This window comes from Manacus vitellinus, unplaced genomic scaffold (genome assembly GCF_001715985.3).
Source record: "Manacus vitellinus isolate BGI_N305 unplaced genomic scaffold, ASM171598v3 scaffold_9_pilon, whole genome shotgun sequence".
In the NCBI taxonomy this organism is placed as follows: Eukaryota; Metazoa; Chordata; class Aves; order Passeriformes; family Pipridae; genus Manacus; species Manacus vitellinus.
This window is the reverse complement of record NW_021940917.1, coordinates 14,257,599-14,282,645: the sequence shown is the minus strand read 5'-3', so window position 1 is coordinate 14,282,645 and position 25,047 is coordinate 14,257,599. Positions and strand designations below refer to the sequence as shown.

The 25,047-nt window shown below is 42.9% G+C and overlaps 1 protein-coding gene across 1 annotated transcript in view; it reads right to left on the bottom strand.

Moving 5' to 3' along the window:
* The window catches only part of LOC103757657 (SH2 domain-containing adapter protein B), a 63,319-nt gene extending 48,313 nt beyond the window's left edge, over window positions 1-15,006 (bottom strand). The window contains 4 exon segments of the mRNA XM_018086080.2: window positions 1,517-1,634; window positions 14,443-14,955; window positions 14,957-14,991; window positions 14,994-15,006. Of these exon segments, the coding sequence (XP_017941569.2) occupies window positions 1,517-1,634; window positions 14,443-14,955; window positions 14,957-14,991; window positions 14,994-15,006 (679 nt within the window).
* Window positions 15,007-25,047: the final 10,041 nt, after the last annotated feature.

Genomic DNA, 25,047 nt, shown 5'->3' with positions numbered 1-25,047 from the left:
TTCAAAAGGGCATCTTTGAGAGCTCCTCAGGTTTCCTTTATAATAACATACGGAGCAGATATAACAGCTTATCAGTTGCGCCAAATACGAATTTGGCAAAAGGGTGTCTTGTAAGTGCAAGGGTTCGCAAACCCACTGTTCCTTACTTTAGGTGAGTCATCCAGTATTGTCCACTAAATCATCTCATTCGTTATGGCTAATCTGGAAAAGGAGACAGAATAAACTCCTGTCCTGAACACAGGGAGAAAACAGTCAACGCACTGTAAACTTCATAGTTAAAATCACAAATGCTCATCACAAAACACCTGTGCATTTTGCTCAACACAGAGCAAGAAATTATTTGGACTAATTTGTTTTTCTGAAAAATTACTCAACTTAGAATGGATTCACACTAATGAGAAATAAAAGCTCCCAGCCCCTCTATAAGATACCGAGAACTTCCAAACAATAGTTTCCATGTCATTTCCTGTCTCTCTTCAGAAATGCTATTTAAGAAAAGAAAAATAGGAACACTTGCATGAAAAAAGGATCTTTGCATCCAACAGCCTCATCTTCCCCCACTGATTAATCTTTCCTGAGGGCCCAAAACAGGAGCTGCCAATAGAAAAGGAAAGCATACAATCAACTTAACTGGGCACAAGAATGACTTTTACTCCATAACGAGAAAAAGAGGACCTGCTCCACAAATCCAAGAAATGCACAATTGATCTGCACAGAGATGTGTGTTGATTGAGTCAAATCATCATAAATTAAGAACACGTGGTCCCATACCTTGGAGCATTTTACAGAATGCATAGCCAATAAGTAGGAAATTGATGCAGATAAGGAGAATATACGGAAAATACAGTTGCATAACACTAGGACAAGGGGTTCAAACAGTCCAAACTCCTACAACAACACTACCATTAACCACCTCCCTACATGACAAAAAAGGAAAAAACCTATCAAGAATAGCAGTTAAAGGCTTACAGGCATCCTGTAATGTCTCATTCTGACCACTGGTAAAAAACAATCAGAGCAGCAAGGAAGGAAAGATGGAAGTTACATGAAGACGTAGCTTTACAGTCATCCTCCAAGAGAAGGAAGACCAAGAAGTCTGAATCTGACTGAGGAAAAAAGTCCATAAGCAAACTGATCAACTGTTTTTAACTGAAATAACACAATGCCATGCTTTGGCCATCCCTACTACATACACGAATTACAGCCTTGACATTGCCAAGCTGAGCAATACACACTCCAACTCCCACTGCTCATATTTTTTTAATCTTCTCACATGACAGCACAAAACACCTATATTTTAAAGTGAGGTCCAGAGCAGTATTTTTAGATATCAAGGCACATGCAGGCAAATTAAAAGCTTTCATGGCATTTACTGGTGCTTACCTAAGTATCTTCAGAAACATGGGTTTCCATGCCAAAGTTTTCCAAACAATGACGTTTCTGTTTCACAGCAGCTATAATATACATGGAAACTGCCATACAACTGGAGTTCACATGTGCAATTGTCTTTTCTTACCAGCCATTATTCTCTGGGCTTCATATGGTTCCATGTAGCCAGTGTTCTCCCCTTTTCCCATTCTGTTCAACTCACTTTTGGCATCAAACGGATCTGAGTAGTCATCAGCTATCAGTACCTGAAAGACAGGAAAGTGACTGTTACTGAATTCTCCAGTCAGATGTGCAAATCAGAAGGCAGTAACATCCTATCAGCAAAAAAAAAACAACACCCCAGTTCCACAGAGCTGTATCCTATTCCATCTTCAAAGTACAGACTGAGTTCAGAGGAGAAACACACAATTGCCACAGATCAGTTACTAAACGGTAAACTAAACAGAAGTGTGCTCCTGCTCACACCAGAAACCTAACAAAGGCAGACTCCGTGTTGAAAAGATTTCTGACAAGCACAAGCTATAGAATAATTGCAATGGACAAATTAGAATTGTCCACTGAGCCAATCAGTCAGCAAACTCAACCCAGTGCAACTCCTATCAGAGAAGTTTGCTAATATTCAGAAAAAAAAAAAAAAAATCACATTTTCTCTTGCACATACTTCATACCCTCTGCTTTTCAGGTTTATCAGCTACAACTGAAAATATTGCTAGAAATTTTTCAAATAAATAGGCTACTATTTATCATTCAAATAAATAAGGCTACTATTTTCACCGCATTAATAAGAACCTTTGTAATTTTAGTTCTCAGCTGAAAAGAAACAAGACACAAAACAAGCTTCTTGGTTAAATTTAAATCCTTGAACCCATTTGTGTCATTCTTTCTCTCAGAAAAACATTATATTTACTTATATTTTGTGAACTGAGACAAAAGGCAGCAAAAAGAAATTCTATCAGAATACGTTTTCCTCCTCTACTAGAAGACTAAAAAAATCTGAAGGTTTAAAAATCTCACACCTTACATTACTATGCTTTCTGAGCTCTGTAAAAATCACTGAACGTGTAAGTCCCATATATAGTTTTTTTTAATCAGTCAGTTGAAGTCACAGGAACTATTCCTCTCTATAATTGAAGGGGCAGAGCTAATCTTCATTTCTGGAAGGTGACAAGGGGATCAGGGCAAGGGCAAAAATCCTCACATGAGAATTATTGCAGAGCACAGAAATGCAATGTACCACAGACAAGATAATCTCAAGCTAAGCAGAGGCAGATCTCAGCACCAGAATCCCCACAGAATCATAAAATAATTCATGTAGAAAAGAACCCCAGGAGACCACCCTGTCCAACCCATCACTCACAGCAGGGCAAGCCTAAATGGTTTACTCTATTAAAGAGGAATTTTTCAACCCACCAGTTACTTTGCATCTTTAAGACCAGCACCAGTACGACTTAGAACAAACTGCTATTCCAACAGCTTCAATCTTTTCAACAAAGAACCAGAAGTACACTGCTAGCTAAGAGACCAAAGCTGCATCCACTTCGGTCTCCTGCTGCCAACATACCCCACCAGACAGAGAAGAAAAACAGGACACACGAGTATTTACAGATCAAACACCTGCACAAATTCTATGGAGTAAATGAGCACTGCGTAACTCCTTTAAAATTATGGAACAAAACATCTAACGCACTTCAGTGTCATTACTCAGGCCCTGCAACACTGCCATTTTATACTACTTATTTGCTTATTTCACTACTAGGACTGATGTTTTACCTATATTTTTTGTGTGTTTTCCTCCAGTCAGAGTCTAAAGTGACCAGAAGTTTCTTTTTGACCAGAAATCCCCAGACTGGCATGGATCATAGAGGGAGGAAAACATAATCCTTTTTCTCACTTGGTGTCCAAAATTACTCCCTCATTACTGCAAAAAGCACTTAACACAAAGGGGGAAAGTCCCCTCCCCCCTGTCTAGCAACATATGCCCAAGCAGCAAATCAAGTGACAGCAGCTGCACACACTTGAGACAAAGACAACAACGTGTATCACGCAGCAGTAATTTCTCCTAGTCACAAGGACAAGTTTATCTCCAAGTGATGCAGCTGAAATGCCATCCATGTAGCCTTCTGATCAGATCCTGTCAAGAGCTGCTAGATGGTAGCATGGGCTCTGTACTGCTCTCCTATTGCAAACACTGACATGTAGTACTCACCAATCCTTAGCATAACTGTACTGAAATATGAAACAAAGCAGTCTTAACACAGCTATTTTTGCCAAAAATTTACTAGGACGAAAATTATACATAAAAAATGCTGTCCAACAAGACCACCCCCTCAAAAAGCAAAAAGACCCCCACTCAAACAACCCTCTCCCACAACAAACTCCAAATCCATTTTTCAGCACTCAGTCAGGCGGAAAGAGCAGCCTGTTTCACCTTTCCTGGAACTTTGTATCTCCTTAAAGGTGGATTTACAACTCTGAGCTGTCAGAGGGCTTCCCAGCTGACTGTTACTGTTTCCATATATATTAAAATCTAGTAATTCTCAGCCTGGATATAGCAGCTGGCCAGTGTCAGAATTTGATTTCTTCTACACTTGCAAACAGCTATAGATTCTCTACTTCTATAAAGTCTCAAGTTTTTCTACTTCTTTCAAAGGGAAGCCAAAGCCTGAAAACCTCAAATGACTATGCTTGTTGGTTCTATTATAACATACCTACTTTAAATGTCTGAACTCCTTCTCACGATCCCATTTCAGAAGACTGTTTCTCCTATTTTCAGAGATCTCAGCCAGAAAAAGGATTCCTAATCTGCAAGTCCTTGTGCCACCTCCACATAAATTACTTTTACCCAATGAGCTCATTTCCCAAGCCTATATGCAGCAGGACAAAGTACAGACAAAGACTTTTGATGAAATACAAGGTTCTGAGTACATGAATTTCCTAGCTATGGTACACATAATAATCAAAACATTTGCTTCATGATAGGCAATATTAATACACTGTCCTCATACTCCTTAGTGCCATCCTCACAAAGCACATGGTTGCCACTGCTACACACAAGTTCTGTTCACAAAGTATCGCAGGTACATGCCTTGATTCTGCAGACCATCTTTATCACCTGAATGCCATGTAGGGAAGATCCAATGTGAGAACATTACACTGGCACCTCTCCCCCATGGCCACGTGGGAGCAGGTCTTTCTGTGTGTTCATTGAAGTGCCTCCATGTTCACTAGGGCTCATCCATTTTCCAGAAAGGGTTATTTGTTGCGTGTTTTGTTTATTTTTCTCCCAACAACCTTTCAGCCACTGCCCAGCAAACAGGTCTCAGTCAGCCATTTGTTTTCTACAGTTGAGAGGCCAAGGCCAGTACAGATCATCCCAGGTTATGGCCTGTATGTAGTGCCCCTTCCACATCTTTGATTAGGCGCACTTTCAAGGCAAATGACTAAACTTGTTCAGTTGGCCTCCAAGTTGATGTTTGATGTTAGTGACAAACAGTGGACAGGAAAGAGAACGGAACAGATGCCATCCATCATCTACCAATGCATCCCTCCCAAAGGTCTTGAACACTCAGACTATCCAGGATCTAATGCTGTACTTCACACATCTACCCTGGACACAATCAGAGGAATGGCAAAGTGTTGAGGTTTTGTAACTGTGGCTAGAAAGAACATTCATATACAAGTTCTGACCCTTGGAGCAGGACACATTTAATTTGCCTCCCTCTTCTGCTAAATCCAGCCACCTTCCTTAGGGGTCTTATTTATCAAAATGAAAAACAGCTAACAGGAAACCCTAGAAGGACTCAGGTAGTCATTCAGATTCCAAATTAATGTTTAAACTGGCTGCATTTGTCAAGGCTATTTTCAAAGACCTGTGGCTTACCTCTTAACAGAATGCAAGATCACCAGAGTGGACTGTGAGCTCCTACAGCTATTCCTGCTCTATACAAGCCCATTCTATGGCACCCCATGCACATATGATACTATTTTCTATCAGGCACATTTAGTAATAGTAGCTTGAGGCATCAGTACCATCAAGCAAAGAAAATTCCAACCCATCAATAGAAGTGCACTGATCAAAAGAGGTCAACAAAGATTAAGGGAACCCTCACAGGAGTATGTCCCAGTAGGTTGTCTTTAAAACTCTGAAGACAAAGAGTACAGCTCAGTTACCAGACCAAGTTGACAAATTCAAAACCATAGCTCTAGCTAAAAAGTTAGCCAGCAGATACAAGACCAAAAAAACAACCAACCCCCAGAAAATAAAATAGAAGCTGGTTGGTTTATCCCTCTATTATATATTAACTTAGTTGCAACCTTCACTGTTGATGCATAGTCTTTGTTCTTCCACAGTCTTAAAAAAAAAAAAAAAAGTCTGACAAATATTATCATATTAAATACAAGTTTAAGTGGATGTTTGCATATACAAAAGAATGATTTGCATATACTGTCACAGGAAGAAACCAAGGAACACACCTATATGCTTAATTTCACAGGTATCTCTATCTGACTAAAAAACACATTTTAAAGGGAACAAACAAGAAAGAAACAAATGAGAACTTACCACAGTGAAATAATCGGGGTAAACCCTTTTTGAACTGAAACACAGAAGATCTAACTACCTTTAAAACAGCAACTTCAGCACAGAACTGTTTGCTATTTCACTGATTTAGTGACTATGATGATGAAGGACACACTGTTCCAGAAGAATCCAAGAGGAATTACAACATGTAGCAAATAAACCTAAAAGATCTCTCCTGCCCACCAGTCCTTTGGGAGATTTATTATGGGAGATCCAGTTGTGGTGGGGTGGGGGGCTTTGTCTTTTTTGGGGGGAAAGATCTGTTATTAATAAATATTATTATTTTATCAATATATAGAATCATAGAATGGTTTGGGTTGGAAGGGTCCTTAAAGACCATCTAGTTTCAACCCTCCTGCCACAGGCAGGTATACAGTTAAATAAATATATAAAGGCAGATCATATATTGGCCTTTTTGACCTTTGTGATCAACAGTTAAGTCCAGCAGTACCACAGACAAGAATATGGCACTGTCAGCAGAGATACAGAAGACAACGGTACTTAGAAACTGTGAATATGTCTACACCATAGTTAACTGACACAATTTAACACAATGTAATGAAAATTCCTCGTCCTCTTTGAGAATTCTTACTCAGAAAAGTCACTAGCTACAGTACAAGTCACTCTGTACTATCACAGAAACATAGAATGGCCTGGGTTGGAAGGGACCTCAACAATCATCTAGTTCCAACCCCCCTGCCATAAGTAGTGACTCTTTCCACTAGACCAGGTTGTTCAGAGTCCCATCCAACCTTGCCTTGAACACTCTCAGGGATGGGTCAGCCACAGACTTTCTGGGCAATCTGTTCCAGTACTTCACCACTCTCACAGTAACATCTAATATCCCAGAATCTAATCTAAACCTACCTTCTTTCAGTTTGAAGCCATTCCCTCTTGTCCTGTCACTACATGACCTCGTAAAAAAGTCTCTTGTAGGATCCTTTCAGGTACTGGAAGGCTGCAATTAGGTCACCTGGGAACATTCTCTTCTCCAGGCTCAACAAACCCAATTCTCTCAGCCCTTCCTCACAGGAGAGATGCTCCATCCCTCTAATCAACTTGGTGGCCAATACCAACTAACAACATTAGATGTTTTGTTGCTGTTGTTGTTATATTTGATTGTAGTTATGAAATTAAATCTTTGAGAAATACCAAATTTCTTTCCTTGTCCCCAAGCAACCTCCAGGTCTCACATCCCAGACAGGCCCTGGGCAGATGTTTCTTTAAAAATTACACTTTCATTTAATGTTCAGGTAACTACACATCAGAAATACCTCTGATGTTGAAGCCTGGACAAAGCTCAGCCTGCATACAGCAGTACTGTGAAGTTTTGTCTTGATTTGTTTTGCAAATAAATAAAGACTTGCACTTACGTTTTCCTCCATGAAGCACTGAATTCCAGAACCTGTTGGGTTCTCCCTGTAGCCTAAGCACAACCTTTTTTTTCAAAATTAAGTTCACAGCCTTGGAAAACCTGCTGATACAGTGATCTGTACATAGTTGGATTCCCAAAAGTATCAGGAAAAATAAATCAAGGATTTTTAATATCTTGCTAACAAGTTAGAAATTTAGGACACAATTCTGGAGGACTACTCAACAGATAAAATGTGTATAGAGCCTTTCCTTCTACTCCTAAATTTGAGTATTGGAAAGGGCTGCATCAGCTCTGGCCCTGTAAGAAAACACAGGCCTCATTCATAGCAATGATTTCCAGAGTATGATACATTTCTTGTCCAAAAGGTAACTGAAACACAAATGGGGAAATGTCTAACTTTCTGAGACAGTTGTGAACTGGTAGTGAGGTGCTGGGGAAAGCAAAAAATACCTAATTCAGATTTACACACTGATCTTTAAAACTAGATTTGGAACATTTGTGACTTTTCTTGAATTTTTAAAACCATCTCTTGTTCCTTTGGGTTTTCTGTTCTTGTTTTGTTTTAAACCCAGCAAGATTAAAATAGATCTTTAAATATCTCAGAAGAACAGAGATCTGAAATCCAGGAAGGCAGTCTGCTCACAGACAGTCCTCCTGTAGTTCCCTTCAGCAGCCTTTAGTCCACAATCATAAATAAATATATATCATGTTGTAAATTTCAAGTAGCTGAAGTCTCCCCATGGTCACTACTGCTCACACATAAAGCCTGTAAAATGCTTTTAAATCCTCTGGGAATACAGCTACTGATAATCCAATATCTAGTATTTTTGCAAAGACACATGGAGAGAACACAAGAATTCATGCATTACTGTTTAACACTAGTGTATGGAATTTGGGTACAGAAACAAAAGAGATCTGCAGGTTTCTTTTCATCTGGACCAAACAGACTGTAGCTATTTTTTAGAGTCAAATATTAACAATAAATTAACTTAAAAATGGCATTTCATCCCTCCAATGGAAAACATCCCAAGTACTTGCAGCTGTGAATGGTTTTGTTAGTTTTTCAGCTAGAACTGAAAACTGTAGCAAGGAAATCTGACTGACTGCCCCGGTAGATGAGGGGGAAGCAGTGGCTCTTGTCTATCTGGACTTCAGTAAAGGCCTTTGACATTTGTCTCTCATAAAATCCTCATGCACAAGGTGTGGATGTAAAGGCTGGCTGAGCAGTGAGGTGGATTGAATTCTGGCTCAACGATGAGGTACAGAGGGTAGTGACCCATAGCACAAAGTCTAGTGCTATGGGTGCACCAGTGAAGGGGTGTACTCCATGGGTCAATATCGGGTTTAGTCCTGTTTAACATCTTCATTAGTGACACGGGTGATGAAGGAAGAGTGCACCTTCAGCCAGGTTGCAAAGGACACCACACTGCAAGGAATGGCTGAGATACGAGTGACCAGAGGGGCCTCTGCAGCCTGGAGAAACAGACCAACATGAACCTCATGAAGTTCATCAAGAAATGCAGTCATGCACCTGAGGATGAGCAGCCTCATGCAACGGCGCATGCTGAGGGACATCCAGCTGCAAGGCAGCTTGGTGGAAAAGGAAGTTGAACATAAGTCAGCAATGTGCCCTTATTGCACAGAAGGTGAATGGCACCTGGGCTGCATTAGGCAAAGCATTGCCAGCAGGTCAAGGGATAGGATCCCTCTCCTCAGCACTGGTAACGCCACACCTGAAGCGTTGGGTCCAGCTGTGGGATCATCAGTATAAAAGAGACATGGACACACAAAGCCCAGCAAAGGGCCACAGAGATGAAGGGAATGGAGCACCCTGTGTACAAGTAAAGGGTGAGTGAGAGGGGACTGTTCAATCTATACAAGCTCAGGGGGAATCTTATCAATGTGTATAAATATCTGAAGGGAGGGTACAAAGCCAGGCTCTTTTCAGTGGCACACAGTGACATGAAAAGAAGCAATGGGTACAGACTGAAACACAAGAGCTTTCAACTGAACATCAGGAACATCAACTGAACAACTTTTTCCAATGTGAAGGTGACCAAGCACTGGCACAGGAGGCCCAGAAAGGTTGTGGAGTCTCCACCCTCGCAGATATTCAAAAGCTGTCAGGACATGGCCCTCAGCAACTGGATCTATGTGGCCCTGCTTGAGCACAGGACTCTAGACAAGCTAATCTCCAGAGATCTCTTCCACCCTCAACCATTCTGCAGTTCTGTGATTCTGTCCTTGCAGTAAAGGCCCCCATGCCATTTTTAGTCATCACCAAATGTCTTTTGGTAACCATTTCAAAATGTGACTTGGAGTATGTATGGGGAGACAACAGTTAAAGCACAAAGCTCAGACTAACTGCCCTAAAACATATACCAGCCACCTCTCACACCACAGGATGCTTAGAACACAGGTTGAAGAGACAGAAAAACACACATGCTTATTCTTGTTGCCCAGCAATAGGATAGGGTCACAAGATAAGAGACTGAAGTGTCTATAATTACAGATGCAATCAAACAGACTACAGTTGGACAATGTGAAGAAAGACAAACACAGGTACTTTTAACAAGAAAAATTTATCCCGTCTGAGTTTTCTCTAAAACTTTTAAACTCATACCTTGTATCCTTCACCCTTTCAGTCCTAAAGGAATGAGTACTTTGTAACATGCAATGAGCCCAAAAACTTAGCACATGACAGCCCAGATCTGCTGTTTCTAACAGCAATGGGGATCCCTTCAGTTTGGGAAGACAGCCCAGCGCAGAAACATGTTTGTCTTGCATGCTCTCCTGTGAAACAAGTGCGGGAACAGATAAAAGAGTGATGCAGAGATGTTCTTGCTCACTGGGGGCCAAGTGGTCAAAATTCATAGAGATTAGATACACAGGCTGCTTGGAAAGAGGTGGAAACAAGACAAAGGTCCACCACGTTGCCCAGTTCCCTTACAGTCATTTGTACTGCAATATTGGCCTTTTTTAAGAATAAGGCCACATGGAATGTGTTCAGTTACTGTCCCAGTAAACAGTTCAACAAGCACATTTCAGTTCAGAACAGGCAAGTCAGTCTCCTTGTTTGAATCCAGTAGCTAAGGTATGTTTTTTCAATGGGATTGATATGCATACTGCAAAGGTATACACTCTTCCAGAAGGCTACCACTCCCTCCTTAAATCTCCACGTGTCTTCCAACTGCTTCATACTCCTTCCTAGTAGTGTTTCTCTGCTTGGATCTCTGTGTCCAGAAGTCTGATAATATGGATGGCTTCCAAAGCTGAGTGTTCCAAGCTGTGCATACACTGCAGATGCCAGGCATACTTGTAACTGAACAGCCTAACACATCATTTCAAAAAGCCCTAAAGTTCCTGAGCCTGTGGACATTCAGCGAACATATGAATATCTTCCTTTTCAGAAGACTGTAATAGTCCATTAATCATGAGACTGACATGTGAAAAAACGCGTTTCTAGCTGCATTATGACATCATGAGATACATGAAAAAAATAGTTTGTTGCCTTTGTGCATAGCCTTGCTCAAGCTTTCCATGCAACCAGATATCATATGGGCATCTGTGCCCATAACCCTATCTAATGGAGATGAAAGCTTAGAGTAAAAAATTTCTTTAACACCTGTGGAAATGGATCTTGCAACTTGCAGTGTCTTCTGCATTCAATATGCGGAACTGTTGCAAAGTTTGCCTCTACTGTACAGAGAGAGGGCAAAATAATGTTCATTATGAAATAGTTATCCTTTAAAGAACAAGAATACTACAGTCCCATCTTTTAAATCTTAAGAACTTCCTGCAATGAAGTATGGTACAGCTTGTCTTTGAATAGTGTCCCAGGTTCTTCAGCTGCAAAATCAGGCAGAGAACATTTCGGTTCAAATAAGTAACAGGTGAGAACATAAATGAAGTATCCTTTTACACAGGCACTGTCTCCTCAATTATTGCTGCTTTCATGGATCTACACACTCCACCATGCCAGACAGAGGACAGTCACTCAGGAAGATTTCAGCTCATTGTTTTCAATCTCCAGTTCATTAAGTGGTTTGCCTATTGAGCTGATCTTAAACCGAGTCTCTCATTTATTCTTGCACAAATACCGTAGCTCCTAGGTTGCTGCAGAATACAGCCACATATTGTTTCAACTTGCCTACACTCATTTGCTTGCAACAGAGGAATTAAGAAGTTAACATCTCCCAAGCCAGCACTAAAGACGGAAGCCAGTAATTTCTTATCTGCTACACTGGAGGAACCGAGCTGCTTCAGCCATGAATTCTAACACAGCCTGCTCCCCCTTGTCTGAAGGTAAGCATCACCGTTAAAGCCCCTGAACTCAACTGATTGTATTACCTTAATAAAAAAAAAAAAAATCTACCCAACAATTTGGATTCAGAAACATCTGGAAATGACGACTCTCCTCTGGGCATCTGCTGTAGAGGTTAGTCACTTCACTGTTAAAAAGTGCATGGCAATTTGGGTTTGTCTGTTTCAACTTGAGTTTGTATTACTACCTCTACACATCAAAACTTCTTGAACACCAGATAAATTACATCTGTGCCATTACTTTTACAGCCTATGTTGGGAGTCTTGCAGAGTACAATCATGTCTGCCACTGCTTTAAATCTCCTTTATTCCTTGAATCAGCTAGACTATAATTTTTTTTCCCCTGGGAATTTCAACTAACTAAATTGTCACTATTCATACTCTGCCATTTGCCCTTTATAAGTAAACACACCAAACAAGGACCTTCCTGAATCTCCTTCACATTCCAGTAAGTCTTTCAAGACACACAACTCAGTTCTTCAGCCAACTCTTTACTGATGAAATAACAGAAATTATAAAATTGCTTACTGAATTTGTTGAAAACAATACTTCTCACTTCTCCATTAACACATAAAGGAAAACAGCACCCTATCCTTGTAAATGAAAACAGGAAAAAAAACACCCAACAGATGCTGGAATGGAACTCAAGCAGACAGTATTGGATCATTAAACACTAACATACTTCCACAAAGTCAGACCTATATGGCATCTAGATCATTTTTTTCATTCCCAAGTTGTTTAGTCATTTATGCTACAGATTTTTTTTTCCCTTAAATGTTTTTATCATTTCTATGAATTCTTCTGAATATCAGACCTCAATAAACCCCTAGTCTTGGGGGGGTTTATTGCTTCTTTATTGTCCCCTGTACTATATCGTTCTTACACAAGTTTATTTTCACTTGCTTTATTTGCTACCAAACTACAGACACTCCATTAACTAAATTCCTCATATCTCTTCCTCAGTGAATCACAGGTGTAGAAGACAAGCAGTTCTCTGCCTGTCTGCTATGACCCTTGCTTACCAAGTTCACCTGTCAGACTTTACACTTCAGGGCTGTGAAATAATAGAGATTTCACATCCACTGCTGGGAGGAAATAATACAATTAAACAAAAGCATGTGTTGCTTTTCACATCCAAATTCTGTTGTGGGCAGGCACACCTAACTTTTTGAGGCACAAGGACTATTTTATTTCTCAGACATGATAATAATTCTTACTTGTCACATATAGTTCTCTGCCTCAAAAAGAGAAAAAAAAATGTGACTGTGACTGAAGCTTTTTGCGGGCAAACTTTAAAACCTACAAGGGCTTGGGAGCAGCACACAGATTTATGACCACACGAGGTAGCAGGTTACCTAGCAACAAATATATAGTTTCTGCTTTGAAATTTGCTTCAGTAGGTTCTAAAACTGAAAGACGATTAAAAAAAAAAAAACTGAAGTAAAAGGAAGAAATAAACATTTTGCCCCAAGCAGTTGTTTTCGCTGAAAGTGTTTCCCTAAGAGCAGATACCTGGTATCAACCCAGGAAATTTAAAGAAGACTGAATATCATAACATATCATGTAACACAGTGATACGCTAACTTTTAATCAATCATTTCCACAAAAGAAGTTGTTTCCGGTCTGGAACTACACCTAAAAAACACAGTGTAATAAATTCTAGACTTTTAATCTTGTATCATCACTGTCACAAGCTGATTTCTTTGGAATGCCACCTGGACAGATACAAAGTTTATCAAGTTGTCACGAAAGTGTGGCAATGCAATCATGTTACATATTTAAACATGTACACACAGATCAGTCAGACTGATAGCATTCAGCACATACTTGCAATTCTTGTGATGTGACTATTATACTGAAGCTGAAAATGCCAATTAACAAAATTGAGAAATATTTATTTCCCATATAGAAGAAAAACTAAACTATACTCACAACACCAACAGAGGTGGGGGGGATGTGCTGTGCTTACAAAATATTTGATGCTACTTCCCTCTGTAACCTGAGTTCCTGAGTCCAGCACTTTACAATGCTGTGTCTAGAGAATTCGTTAAAATTCGTAGAGAGTGACCACTGAAAAACAAGACATTTGCATCTCAGTAAGTAGCTACAGAGTTTGCTTCAGCTACCTGCCAGTTGGAAAGACAGTTAAGGAAGTTGTGATGCTCTTGTGACACAGGACTTTGAACTGCCTCACCTTTGGTACTGAACTAGGAGGCAAGAAAGTTATTACTAAACAAATTACAAACTGGCTCCTTAAAAACAGACAGCATGACTTGGGATGGCATCAATTACCTTTTTTTTTTTTAATGTATTTTTTATATATGACTGTTCCATATCACAAGCAATGGGCCTGAGGCCACAACTTTGGATCACAAGCACGAGGCTTTTCAAGGGACTCTAGCGCTCCCAAAGCACCTCCCTAAAGATTCACATCCTATTCTGCAGGAGCATACCAACCCAAGAGCCTCGAGGTTGGCAGTGCATTGCGCCGCAGAGCAGGACTAGGCACACCTGTGAACCTGCCCCATAGAAGGGAGGTGAGTTTGAAAGCCAGGAGGACAGGGCACCATCACTTCACGTGCCAGTCTGGCACATGCCCTGCCTGCCCTGAGATACTAAAAAGTGCCAGGCCACCCGGTGAAGGATGATTGAGAACAGCGGCGGCTCCAGATGCAAACAGGAGCTAGTCCCCTCGCCAAAAGTCCTTCCAGGGGCTTACGTAGCCCCAGCCCTACTCCCTAGTCTACAGGGGCGGGAACGGGAGCTCAACACTTACCTTATCTTTCACGGCAGAGGGAGCAGCAGTCGCCGGCTGCTTGGAGCCCTTGTGAAGCTTCTTGCCCGCGCGGTCGCCGCCGCTCTCCACCTTGATGAGCCGGTGCTTGGGGGAGATGTACTTCACGTCGGGCGGTGTCGCCGGGCGGCGCTCGCTGTGGCTGCGGAAGAGATGCGGGGAGCCGGTGATAGGAGGCGTGGCGCAGCACGACGAGGAGGAGGAGGAGGAGGAAGCCTTGAGGGCCGCCTCGCCCAGGTCCTCGGGCGCCGAGTAGTCCGGACGGCACATGGCGCGCAGCTTGCGCAGGGACGAGCCGGGCCCGCTGTAGGGGTCCTCGAAGTCGCGGTCCTTCTGGGCGTGGTAGGCGCGGAGCAGGTCGCTGGTGTCGTCGCGCAGGCGGCGGCGCGAAAAGCCAGGCGAGGTGTGGTGGTGGAGGTGGAGGTGCGGCGGCCCCTCGGGGCGGGGCGCGCCGCCGGCACCGTTGCGCTTCTCCCGGTAGTCGGGCGGAGGGCTTCTTGGTCTTGCTATTGCCCAGGCTGAAGTACTTGTCAGCCATTTGGCCATCGTCCCCCCCGCCGGCGGCCCTCAGCGCCGCTTGCGCGCTGCCCCGGCGCCCCGGCCCCAGCGCGCTGGCCCGCCCGCATGGTAGGAGCGGCGGGGCGGCGGGCGGGCCGGGCGCCCCGCTCCGCGCACGCGGCGCTGCCCGCGCCCGCGACCCGGTTCGAGTGCCCCCGATTCCCGCGACGGGAGGGAGCTCCCCCCCTGACCAGGCGCCGCCGTAGCCCGCGCCCGCGCCCCTGCGGCCTCCGGGTCCGCCGCGACCTCAGCCCCGCTGCCGCGCTGCATCGCAAGCCCAGCCTGCACTCCACCGCACGCGGGGCGATCTGCCAGGACGGGCCCGCACGAGAGCGCCAGGCGGGCCGGGGCGGGCGGCGGCCGGGCCCGGCGGCCGGGCCGGGCAGGGTGTCCGCGGTCCTCGGTGCGCGCTCCCGCGGGTGGGACCCGCCGCGGCCTCCGCTCCGCGCCCGCCAACGCGCGGGGGAGAGGCGCTGCCACCGTGAGGAGGCGGGAGGTGCTGTTCCTTTCCTAGGAGCCTCCGTCCGTCCTCTAGACAATCGCCTGGAGGGGCCGGGATACCTGCACAGTCTGAGCTCTGGCTGCTCTACCACCGCTGCCTCTGTGCCCCACTTCCCCTCCGTGGGGGGTCCAGCTGGTTCCTAAAAGGCCACCGAGCCCTGTTGCTGGCTAGGGCTGATGCTAAGCAAACAGGATATTACATATTTTCTTGGTAGGTACCTTTCCCACGTGCGTTCCTAGGTAGGGCTGCAGTAAACCAAGTGCAGAGGTGATACGTAGGTGAATCATGCTGCTCAGCTTGTGCGTTGCCAGGAGGGTTTGTCATCTGGGCCACCACAGTTGCCACCAGTTAGTATCACACTTTTTTTCTTTCCCATCTGCCCAAAGGTAAACATGCACTATAACAGGTTTCCCCAGGTTCTCTCTGCCCAGCTGTGATAGCCTACCTGTATTTTTAGTTTTCCTCCCAATGCTGATTTGGTCTCTTCTTAGAGAAGGCTGGAGGCATTGCATGGATGTTCAGGTCGAGATAGGAATATCTGCAGACCGATGTCTCCAGACCCATCTATGGCCTCTGCCACAATAGAAAAAGTTAAGCAAACGAACTACTCAGGCGATAGCTTTAACCGTGGTGCTTCAATTGTGCATTCTGATCTGAGACAGAAGATTTTGTTGCGATTTTATTCTGTCCACACTGCACGGTGGAATTCTGCTTCACATAAAGAGTTGGAGAAGGCCCTCATAGTTGCATTTTTGGGAGACTTCCACCAATCATAATTCAGACCCATCAATACAAGCAATAAAGTTGGTTGTTCTTTTCCTTTTGAGATCATCTTTTTCATTCCTTCAATGCAAACCATTCCAACCTGTGGTAGTGTTTTCCAGATCTATACTTTCACACAAAACACCATTTCTCTGTTGCTTTATCAAGCCCATGAATGCAGAGACACGAGTGAGCAGGGGACCTCTTTTCATACAGGTCAAAAGTCTGCACAAGAATATCCCAGTTTCATTGGGAGCCATGGACATGTTTGTAACATGTTGTGCTGGTTTTGACTGGGGTACAGTTAATTTCTTCACAGTAGCTGTTATGGGGCTATGATTTGGATTTATGCTGGAAACAGCACTGTTAATACAGGGATGTTTTCTTTACTGCTGAGCAGTGCTTACACAGAGCCAAGGCCTCATCTTTCTCTCACAGCACCCCATCAGTGAGTAGACTGGGGGTGCACAAGAACTTGGAAAAGGACACGGCCAGGACAGCTGACCCCAACTCACCAAAGAGATGTCCCATACCATATGGTGTCATGCTCAGCACATAAAACCAGGGGAAGAAGAAGGAAGTGGGGCACATTTGGAGGGATGGCATTTGTCTTCTCGAGTCACCATTACTCACAATGGAGCCCTGCTTTCCGGGAGATGGCTGCACACCTGTCTGCCCACGTGAAGTGGTGAATAAATTTCTTGCTTTGCTTTGCCTTGTTTGTGTGCACATCTTTTGCTTTACACATTAACCTGTCTTTATCTCAAACCATGAGTTTTCTCACTTTTACCCTTGCAGTTCTCCCCTCCATATCACTAGGGAGGAGTGAGGAGTGGCTGCCTGGTGCTTAGTTGCCGGCTGGGGTTAAACCACAGTACATAAACAGCAAGAGGTCCTAATATGCTTTTTGCACCAAAGGGTGGCCTGGAACTAGAATTGAGATGTAACCCTTTTTTGAAGATGGGGAAAGCAATGTTATGCAGTGTTTGGAAAGTGGTGTGAAGATGTTGTGTTTTGCACTGTTGCTTTTAATAATCTCTTTTTATCTTTTTATATTCAGAGTAGTAAAGGGGAAAAGTAGAGGAGCCCTTTATCAGCTTATCATTGCAAGTCATCTGTGTGTTGCCTGCTGCATTTTGGCAAATGCCTATGTAGTTCGCTGTTGGCATTGTTGAAGCCCAGTGTGAGAGGCATACCTGTAGTGTATTTTACACACCCACCCCCAGTCATGAACTATGCGGGCAAAATGGAGTCAGTTATCTTCATGAAGTAATTATTTTTATGAAATATAGATTGGATTTTCACATAAAGTTTTTATCTGGTTTTATGGACCCTTTTAACCTTGCTCTTGGCTGCACATTCTCTATAAGAAGCCTCATTCTCTCTTTTGAGTGCAAAGGAATTCCTCGAGCTTGGTCGCCATCATACAGCTTGCTCTAGGTAAGTGTGTCTGTATATTTAAGTGTGTTCCTGAGAACAGACCTCCTCCACTATGAACACATGGTTCAATTGTAATTCCTTCCTGCAGCATTGTCATCAACCTGTGTGGAAAGGAAGATAGCATGCTCTCTTTACTGCCTTGAGCAAGTGGAAACATTTATTTTTTTACGTCCTTAGTGCTGTTCTCCCGTCTCTGCTCAGTATATTCATCCTGTCCAACTTTAGGGTTTATTCAGAGCAACTTCTCAGCCTGAGCCTGAAAAGGGTCCAGTTTCTTGACTGGCTAGTACCAGGGACTCTCAGGGGGCTGCAAGACTCCCAGCAGTTGCTGTTTCAGAAATGGCGTGTTAGAGGCCCTTTGTACAAGAGCGAGCTTTTGCCCTGAAGCAAGATGAATTTATTTAAAACTTGAAGGATCTCATTATCCAGAAGTCTAGCAGCTCCCTAATTCTTGTTCTGCCAGTCTTTCAACCAAGAATTTGACTCCAGCATGGGAGGGGCAGGAAGGTCCCAGAAGAACCCCAAACTCAGCCTAATTCTGTCCCTTGTAGCTTAGTGAAGAATCACGTTTTCTCTGCTGCATTGATAGGTAGTATGGGGTGACAGGTGAGAAAAAGGATGCCAATGCGGGGCAGCTTCTCTAGTATTTCAGAATTTCTCTTAATATACCTACCATCAAATCTCAGCAGTATGGGAGGATAGCAATTATGGGCAAACCTGGGTAATACCTATGAATGAAAACAGAATAATCTGCAAGACAGGCATGGCAGAGAAATAAAATTAATAATTCTATTGTCTGTCTAATCTCAGAGGTTTTTCCAGTCTAAGTGTGCAAGGACCACAACACTTCTGAATGTGCATAGGCTGCTTTCCAACCGCAGTCAGCTCATGCAGGGTGCATCTGCACCTGCAGCACTCCAGAGTGAAAACTCTGAGGCATTTCCACATGGGTTTTTGGAGGAAACAGGCTTCATCTTTTCAGAGCGTTGACTGCATTTATGAGTTCTGGTTGGTTGTTTGGTTTCTGGCATATTTTTTTACTAAACATAAAGATGGAGGGGCAATAGTGAAAGTGAACTTTTTCTGTGAAATAAAAAATCCTAAAATTTTATGATCTGAATAGAATACCTGATTCTGCTTGGCTCTGCCTCTATCAAAGTAGAAATAATTTACAATTTGTTCCAGCATAGGAAATGAGTAATAAAGATACTCTTATCATGCATATTATACATGCATATTATTGCACACAAGTAATTCATTTGTGCTAAGTAAGCACACTCCTAATCATATTAATTTAATTAAGTAATGAAGTTAAGTAGCATCTACTCTGGAATTTATAAGACATTTGTTTCCTCTTATGCTTCTAGTTTCCATGTGTAATAAGTGTTGCAGTACATGCAGTGCATTTCAAATTAAGATAAAGAAGAATAAGTAGCAAGTGACATAGAAAGCAAAGAACCTTCTGCATTAATAAACACTGAAGCAGTGCTGCCATATCTAACTTTACAGTTGTCCTACATGAAAACAAGTCCAAAATTTGGAAAATCACAAACAGCTCCCAGCTTTACTGAAAAGATTGAAAAAAAATTCTCCACTCCTTTTAACCCTTGCTCACATCAGGCTTAGAATACCTAATTACTTTTTCAATTTGGTAATGAAGAAGAAATAGTACTTTACAGGAGTTAACTTGTGCACTCCTCAAGGAAAATACTATCAGAATAATTCATCTTCATAATTTATTAATGATCAATTTTCACTGGTCAGAGATTAGAAATGAGGATTTTTTCAAAATGAGCTTCTTGGCAGAGAATAAGAACAGAAACATAGAATGTTTCGCATGTTAAGAAACAATTAACCTGCCTCGATATATTGCAGGGAATTGAGGAGTAGCTCAAATACAGAGACTCCAGGAAATTAACACATCAACCCATAAGCATTCTTCTGAAAAGCTGAAGCAGACACTGCAGCACAGTGAGTTCAGCCTCAGCAATTGGGCAAGTGATCATATATAAGTACTGTTTAAATACACTAGTAGCAACTACTGAGACATGAGATGTGAGAAATTTCATAATCTTTTCAAATTGGTCTGTAGAGGATGAGGCCTTGCTCCATGCATGAATCCATCCAGCAACCCATCCATCTGGTGCAGTAATTGAACCTGGATTGTATGGAAACATGAAGCCTAATTCTGTAATTAAAAACTGAATTATAAAAACTACAAGTAACCTGTTGAATTAAGTTTCTACATGCAACCTTGACTCTAGCATTTCCAAATCTACATTGCAAACACAGTACTCTATTATGTTGTTGGTTATGTTTTAACATTTCCCTCCTTCGAGTAGAAGAATAAATCAATGACTTTCAGAAGTCATGTTATACCTCATTTTCCTGAGGTTTCAGTTACCACAGAAAGAGGAACGGTTCTCCAGTCTGATTTTTTAGATTGGCCATATGTTTACACTATGGGCCTGTAGATTTTCCTTTTGGTTTCCTGCTCGTTGTGGATCTAAGGAAGAAGAATGTTGTTTCAGATAATCCAGATCAAGTATTGTTTCATGCCTCTAAGAGCCAGCAGCAGTCATTTACAATGTGTTTCTGTCCTAGTGCATTTCTGTGAAGTAAACAGCTCCTACAACCCCTCTCTGTTCACAGGTTCCTTGATTCACAGCTTTCCTGTCACATTCTGAATATGCAGCAGGAACATAAGCCATGTCTGCACCTCCTGATCACATGGTGTTGACAAAAAGAACCTTGCCTCTCAACACCTGCAGTCAAATTTTGTCTGTCATTTTTCTGCTTTAGCTTGTGCAGAAGACGAGAATGGTCAGTAACCAAACAGTACTAAGGTGTTTCACAATAACCAAGTTCCGACAAGAAAAACATACACACAGTTGTTGCTGAGGCCTGAAATTCTGCAGGGCAACCAAGGCAGCTCTGATTCTTTAATAAATTACTCCTATGCCTTGAGTCAGTGTTCTCCTCTCAGGCCTCTCACTCTACTGGACTCAATACTAGGTTAATTGCTCCCATTTATCTGGTGTCTGCTGGTTTATGGGTGTCCAAACGTGGCTATGTTACATAATGAGAGATTTTGCAATTGCCTTGCTGGTAATACCGATGCATTTTAACATACTTGGAAACAATAAAAGGAGCTTTAAACAAAATCAGGTTGTTCAAATGCAGTCAAATGGCAGACTTGTCAGTTAAGATAATGTAACTCACCCAAATAATATATCTCACCCAAACGCCAGGGGTCCTTTCTGCACACAGCTACTATAGCCTTTGCACTTGTATTGGGGTCTGGCTGAGATGGAGTCTATTTTCCCCACAGCAGGCCTCACAGAGCCATGCTCTGCATTCGTAGCTTAAAAGGTGTTGACAACACACCAGTGTTATCAAGTGATAGCAGCTGAACAGCACCAGTGCTATCTCTACAACATTCCACCCGCAAAGGCCAGCAGGCTGGGGGTGGGCAAAATCTTGGGAGGAGACGTGGCTGGGACAGCTGACCCAAACTCAGCAAAGGGTCAGACATTCCATACTATGTGATATCTGTCCAGATACAAAAGCTAAGGGAAAGGAGGAGGAAGGGGAGGCGTTAATTATTTATGGTGTTTGCCTTTTGGAGCATCTGCTGCGTCTACTGAAGCCCAGCTTCCCAGGAAGTGGCTGGGCATCACTTGCTGATGGGAAATAGAGAACAAAACCTTTTGGGTCTTTTCCCCCTTTGTTTGCACGCATGGAACATTCTCTTTTGCTTCATTAAACTGCCTTTATCTCAACCTGTGAGGGTGTGTTTCCCATCTTATTTTCTGCCCCATCCTGATGAGGAGGACAGGGGCACAGAGGCTTGGGGGGCACCTGGCGTCCAAAAAAGATCAGCCCACCATATCACTGTCCCCTTGAAGCTCTCAGAATTCACCAGGTTTTTAAAGAATATTCACAGATTGAGCCCTGAAGAGACTAGTGGCTGCTGATTATCCACTGATGACTTCATAACAGTCTATAGTGTTTACTGCACATGCATCCATCTTTGGCAAAGAAAACCTCTTTTGTTTTGTTTTGGGGGTTTTTTTGGATGGTTGGTTGGTTGGGATGGTTTCTTTTGTTTTTGGAGAAAAAAGTTGGTGATCCCCAGTGTTTCCCTGTAAACTATTCACGGCAAATTCAAATGGAGGATGTCTAGGTGTGTCAGCTGGTGTCTGTGATCACTTTTAATAAGGAATGGTGAAAGGTAGGGACTGTTTGAGGATGCTGTATACTTTTTTCTCTGAATAAATATAAATGATACTTTGAAGGAATTCAGATCAGACTTTCTTCAGAAGAACAACATGAAAGACTGAGTCATTTGAATAGTTTAGGTTGGAAGGGATCTTTAAAGGCCATCTAGTCCAACTCACACCTGCAATGAGCAGGGACATCTTCAACTAGCTCAAATTTCTCAGAGCTCCATCCAACCTGATCACTTCTGAAATGGACCAAAACAAAAAAACAGTATTTGCAAAAATTTTCCTGAGAATTGTGTTTCTTTAAATATCCCGATCCCTTATAAAATATTATGTAGTGAAAAAGCAAGCAATGTGCACATGTCAGCAAACCTGCTCCAGCATGGGTTCCTCTCTCCACAGGTTCACAGAACCTGCCTGGAGCCAGCTTCACTGCAGACTTCCCATGGGGTCACAGCCTCCTTCAGAAATATCCATCTGCTCTGGTGTGGGGTCCTCCACGGGCTGCAGGTAGGGATATCTGCTCCGCCATGGACCTCCACGGGCTGCAGGAGAACAGCCTGTCTCACCGTGGTCTTCACTACAGGCTGCAGGGGAATCTGTGCTCTGCCACCTAGTCCACAAAGGAAGTGAAAGATTTCTTAATCAGTGAAGAAAAGCCTCATCTGAGGCAGGCACCAGGAAGGGAGGATATTTCTTAATTCTTGTCTATTCTAATCTCATCGAGGAGTCAAATGCTGCAGAAATCTCAGAATGCAAGTTGTCTTGGCTGTCATTTTTCATTGCTGGTTGGCAGGATTTGCATTCATGTTAAGCAAGCAAAGTCTCTTCCTTTTCTCTCAGTAACAGATAGTTCCTGAGAAAAGCCTGTGATTCAGGTTTGCTGTTGTGAAGTAGGTAAAGATGTAATGTGAATAGGAACAGAGGATTGTGGTAATTCATGTTATCTGACAGCCTGGCTCTAACTTACACTTTGTCTACCTGGGAAGATCCAATTTCAGGTAGTTTCTAGGCTGATCTTTTGCAGAATACACCTTTACAGAGCCCATCCTACTCGACCAGCAGACTTCAAGAACAGGTATTCAAGTGCACATATTGAAGTGCTTAGTCCAGGGTTTGCCACTTGATACTGTCTCTAAAGAAAACTATAAATATATCCGTAAAGTATCATTCCAAACCCATCAATGAAGCTCAGGTTCCTCCTTTTGCCCTAACCAAAAAGAATGTTCTTGGTTGCGTACCATTCACCCACTCAAACTGGAGCTGATCATTAATCAGAGAAACTGCAGCAGGCCAAGATGTAGCAAGTGAGGGGAAAAAAGAACAAGTGAACAGAGTGGTAGATCTGCTGTACTCTAACACCAGTGTGAAACAGCATGGTTAAAGGGAAGGCATGGTCTGCATTCACACTGCAACTTTCTCCTGGTCAATGGCACTTCTACTCACAGGCCACTGGAAAGCTGAGTGGCTGGGTTTGTGAAGCTGCTTGGTGTCTGCCACAAAGGAGACTTTGAGAGGATTTTAGATAGGGGCTGAATTCTGGAGCAGTGCAGAGGTTCCTGGAATAGACCTCCCTACTGCTGGAAAAAACATCATATGTGTGAGTCTCCAGTGAGTGAATCCAGCTTTGTGGAATAGCTCTTGCCACTAAAATGAACAGGAAAGAATAGATAATTTATCTTTCAAGACTGCAACTTGCAAAACCCTTTAACATATTAACCCATTTGTTTATTACTCCTTCACTGATGAAATTACATTCCCTTATGAACTGACACTTTGTCTTTTACACTGACACAATAAAACATGATTTTTTGGGATACCAGAACTTAACATCCTTTGAGTTCCCGGCCCTGAGTCCAGATGGTTATTATCCAGAAGTTACTCGGGTCTGACCATGAACTTGCTTGACTCAAAGCATGGAATAGCAATTATGTCTTTAATTGACATTCATTTTCCAGTAATTATAATGGAGCCTGAATATTTGTTTCAATTGAATAAAAAACGCAAAGAAAATCCTGTCTCATTGTCATCTGATATATTCATCTGCTGCTTTCCCAAATTGGTATGTGGTGTCATGAAGGGAGGAATGATCCTTACATAGTTACAAAACTGACACAGCATACGTGCTGCTGCAATCAAAATACTCTAACTGCTGCCATTCTAAAAATAGAAGAATGGTGCGGGAAAGAGAATTTTTTTTTTAATAGGAAGCATGAAATGTCCTTCTTGTATTATTGTGAATCATAGTGAAAAGCCAAAACATTCCTTAAATATCAGAGGTAAAAGGTAGATTACTTATTTTGCAGTATAAGGTCCTACACCTGGGTCCCAGCAATCCCAGGCACACCTACAGGGTGGGTGGAGAAGTGACTGAGAGCAGCCCTGTGAGAAGGACTTGGGGGGTGATGGCTGATGAAAAACTCAACACGACCCAGAGATGTGCACTGGCAGCCCAGAAAGTCAGTGGAATCCTGGGCTGCACCAAAAGGAGCGTGGCCAGCAGGTCGAGGGAGAGGATTCTACCCCTCTACTCAGCTCTTGTGAGACTCCACCTGCAGTACTGCAAACAGTTCTGGTGTCTCCAACATAAGCAGGACATAGAATTGTTGGAAGAAGGCAAGAGGAGGGCCACAAAGTTGATATGAGGACTGGAGCACCTCCTCTACAAAGACAGGCTGAGAAAATTGGGGTTGTTCAGCATGGAAAAGAGAAGGCTGCATGGAGACCTCACAGCAACCTTCCAGTATCTGAAGGGGCCTACAGGGAAGCCAGAGAGGGACCCTTTGTCAGGAACTGTAGTGGCAGAACAAGGAGTAATGGGTACAAATTGAAAGAGGGGAAATTTAGGTTACATACTGAGGAAAAATTCTGTGCTGTGAGGGTGGTGAGACACTGGAACAGGTTGCCCAGGGAGGTTGTGGATGCCCCAACCCTGGCAGTGTTCAAGGCCAGGTTGGATAAGGCCTTGAGGAACCTGGTCTAGTGGGAGGTGTCCCTGCCCATAGCTGAGGGATGTTGAGACTAGAGGATCTTTAAGGTCCCTTCCAATACTTAACATTTTATAAATAGTAAATTAAGTAAGTAAATATATTCAATATA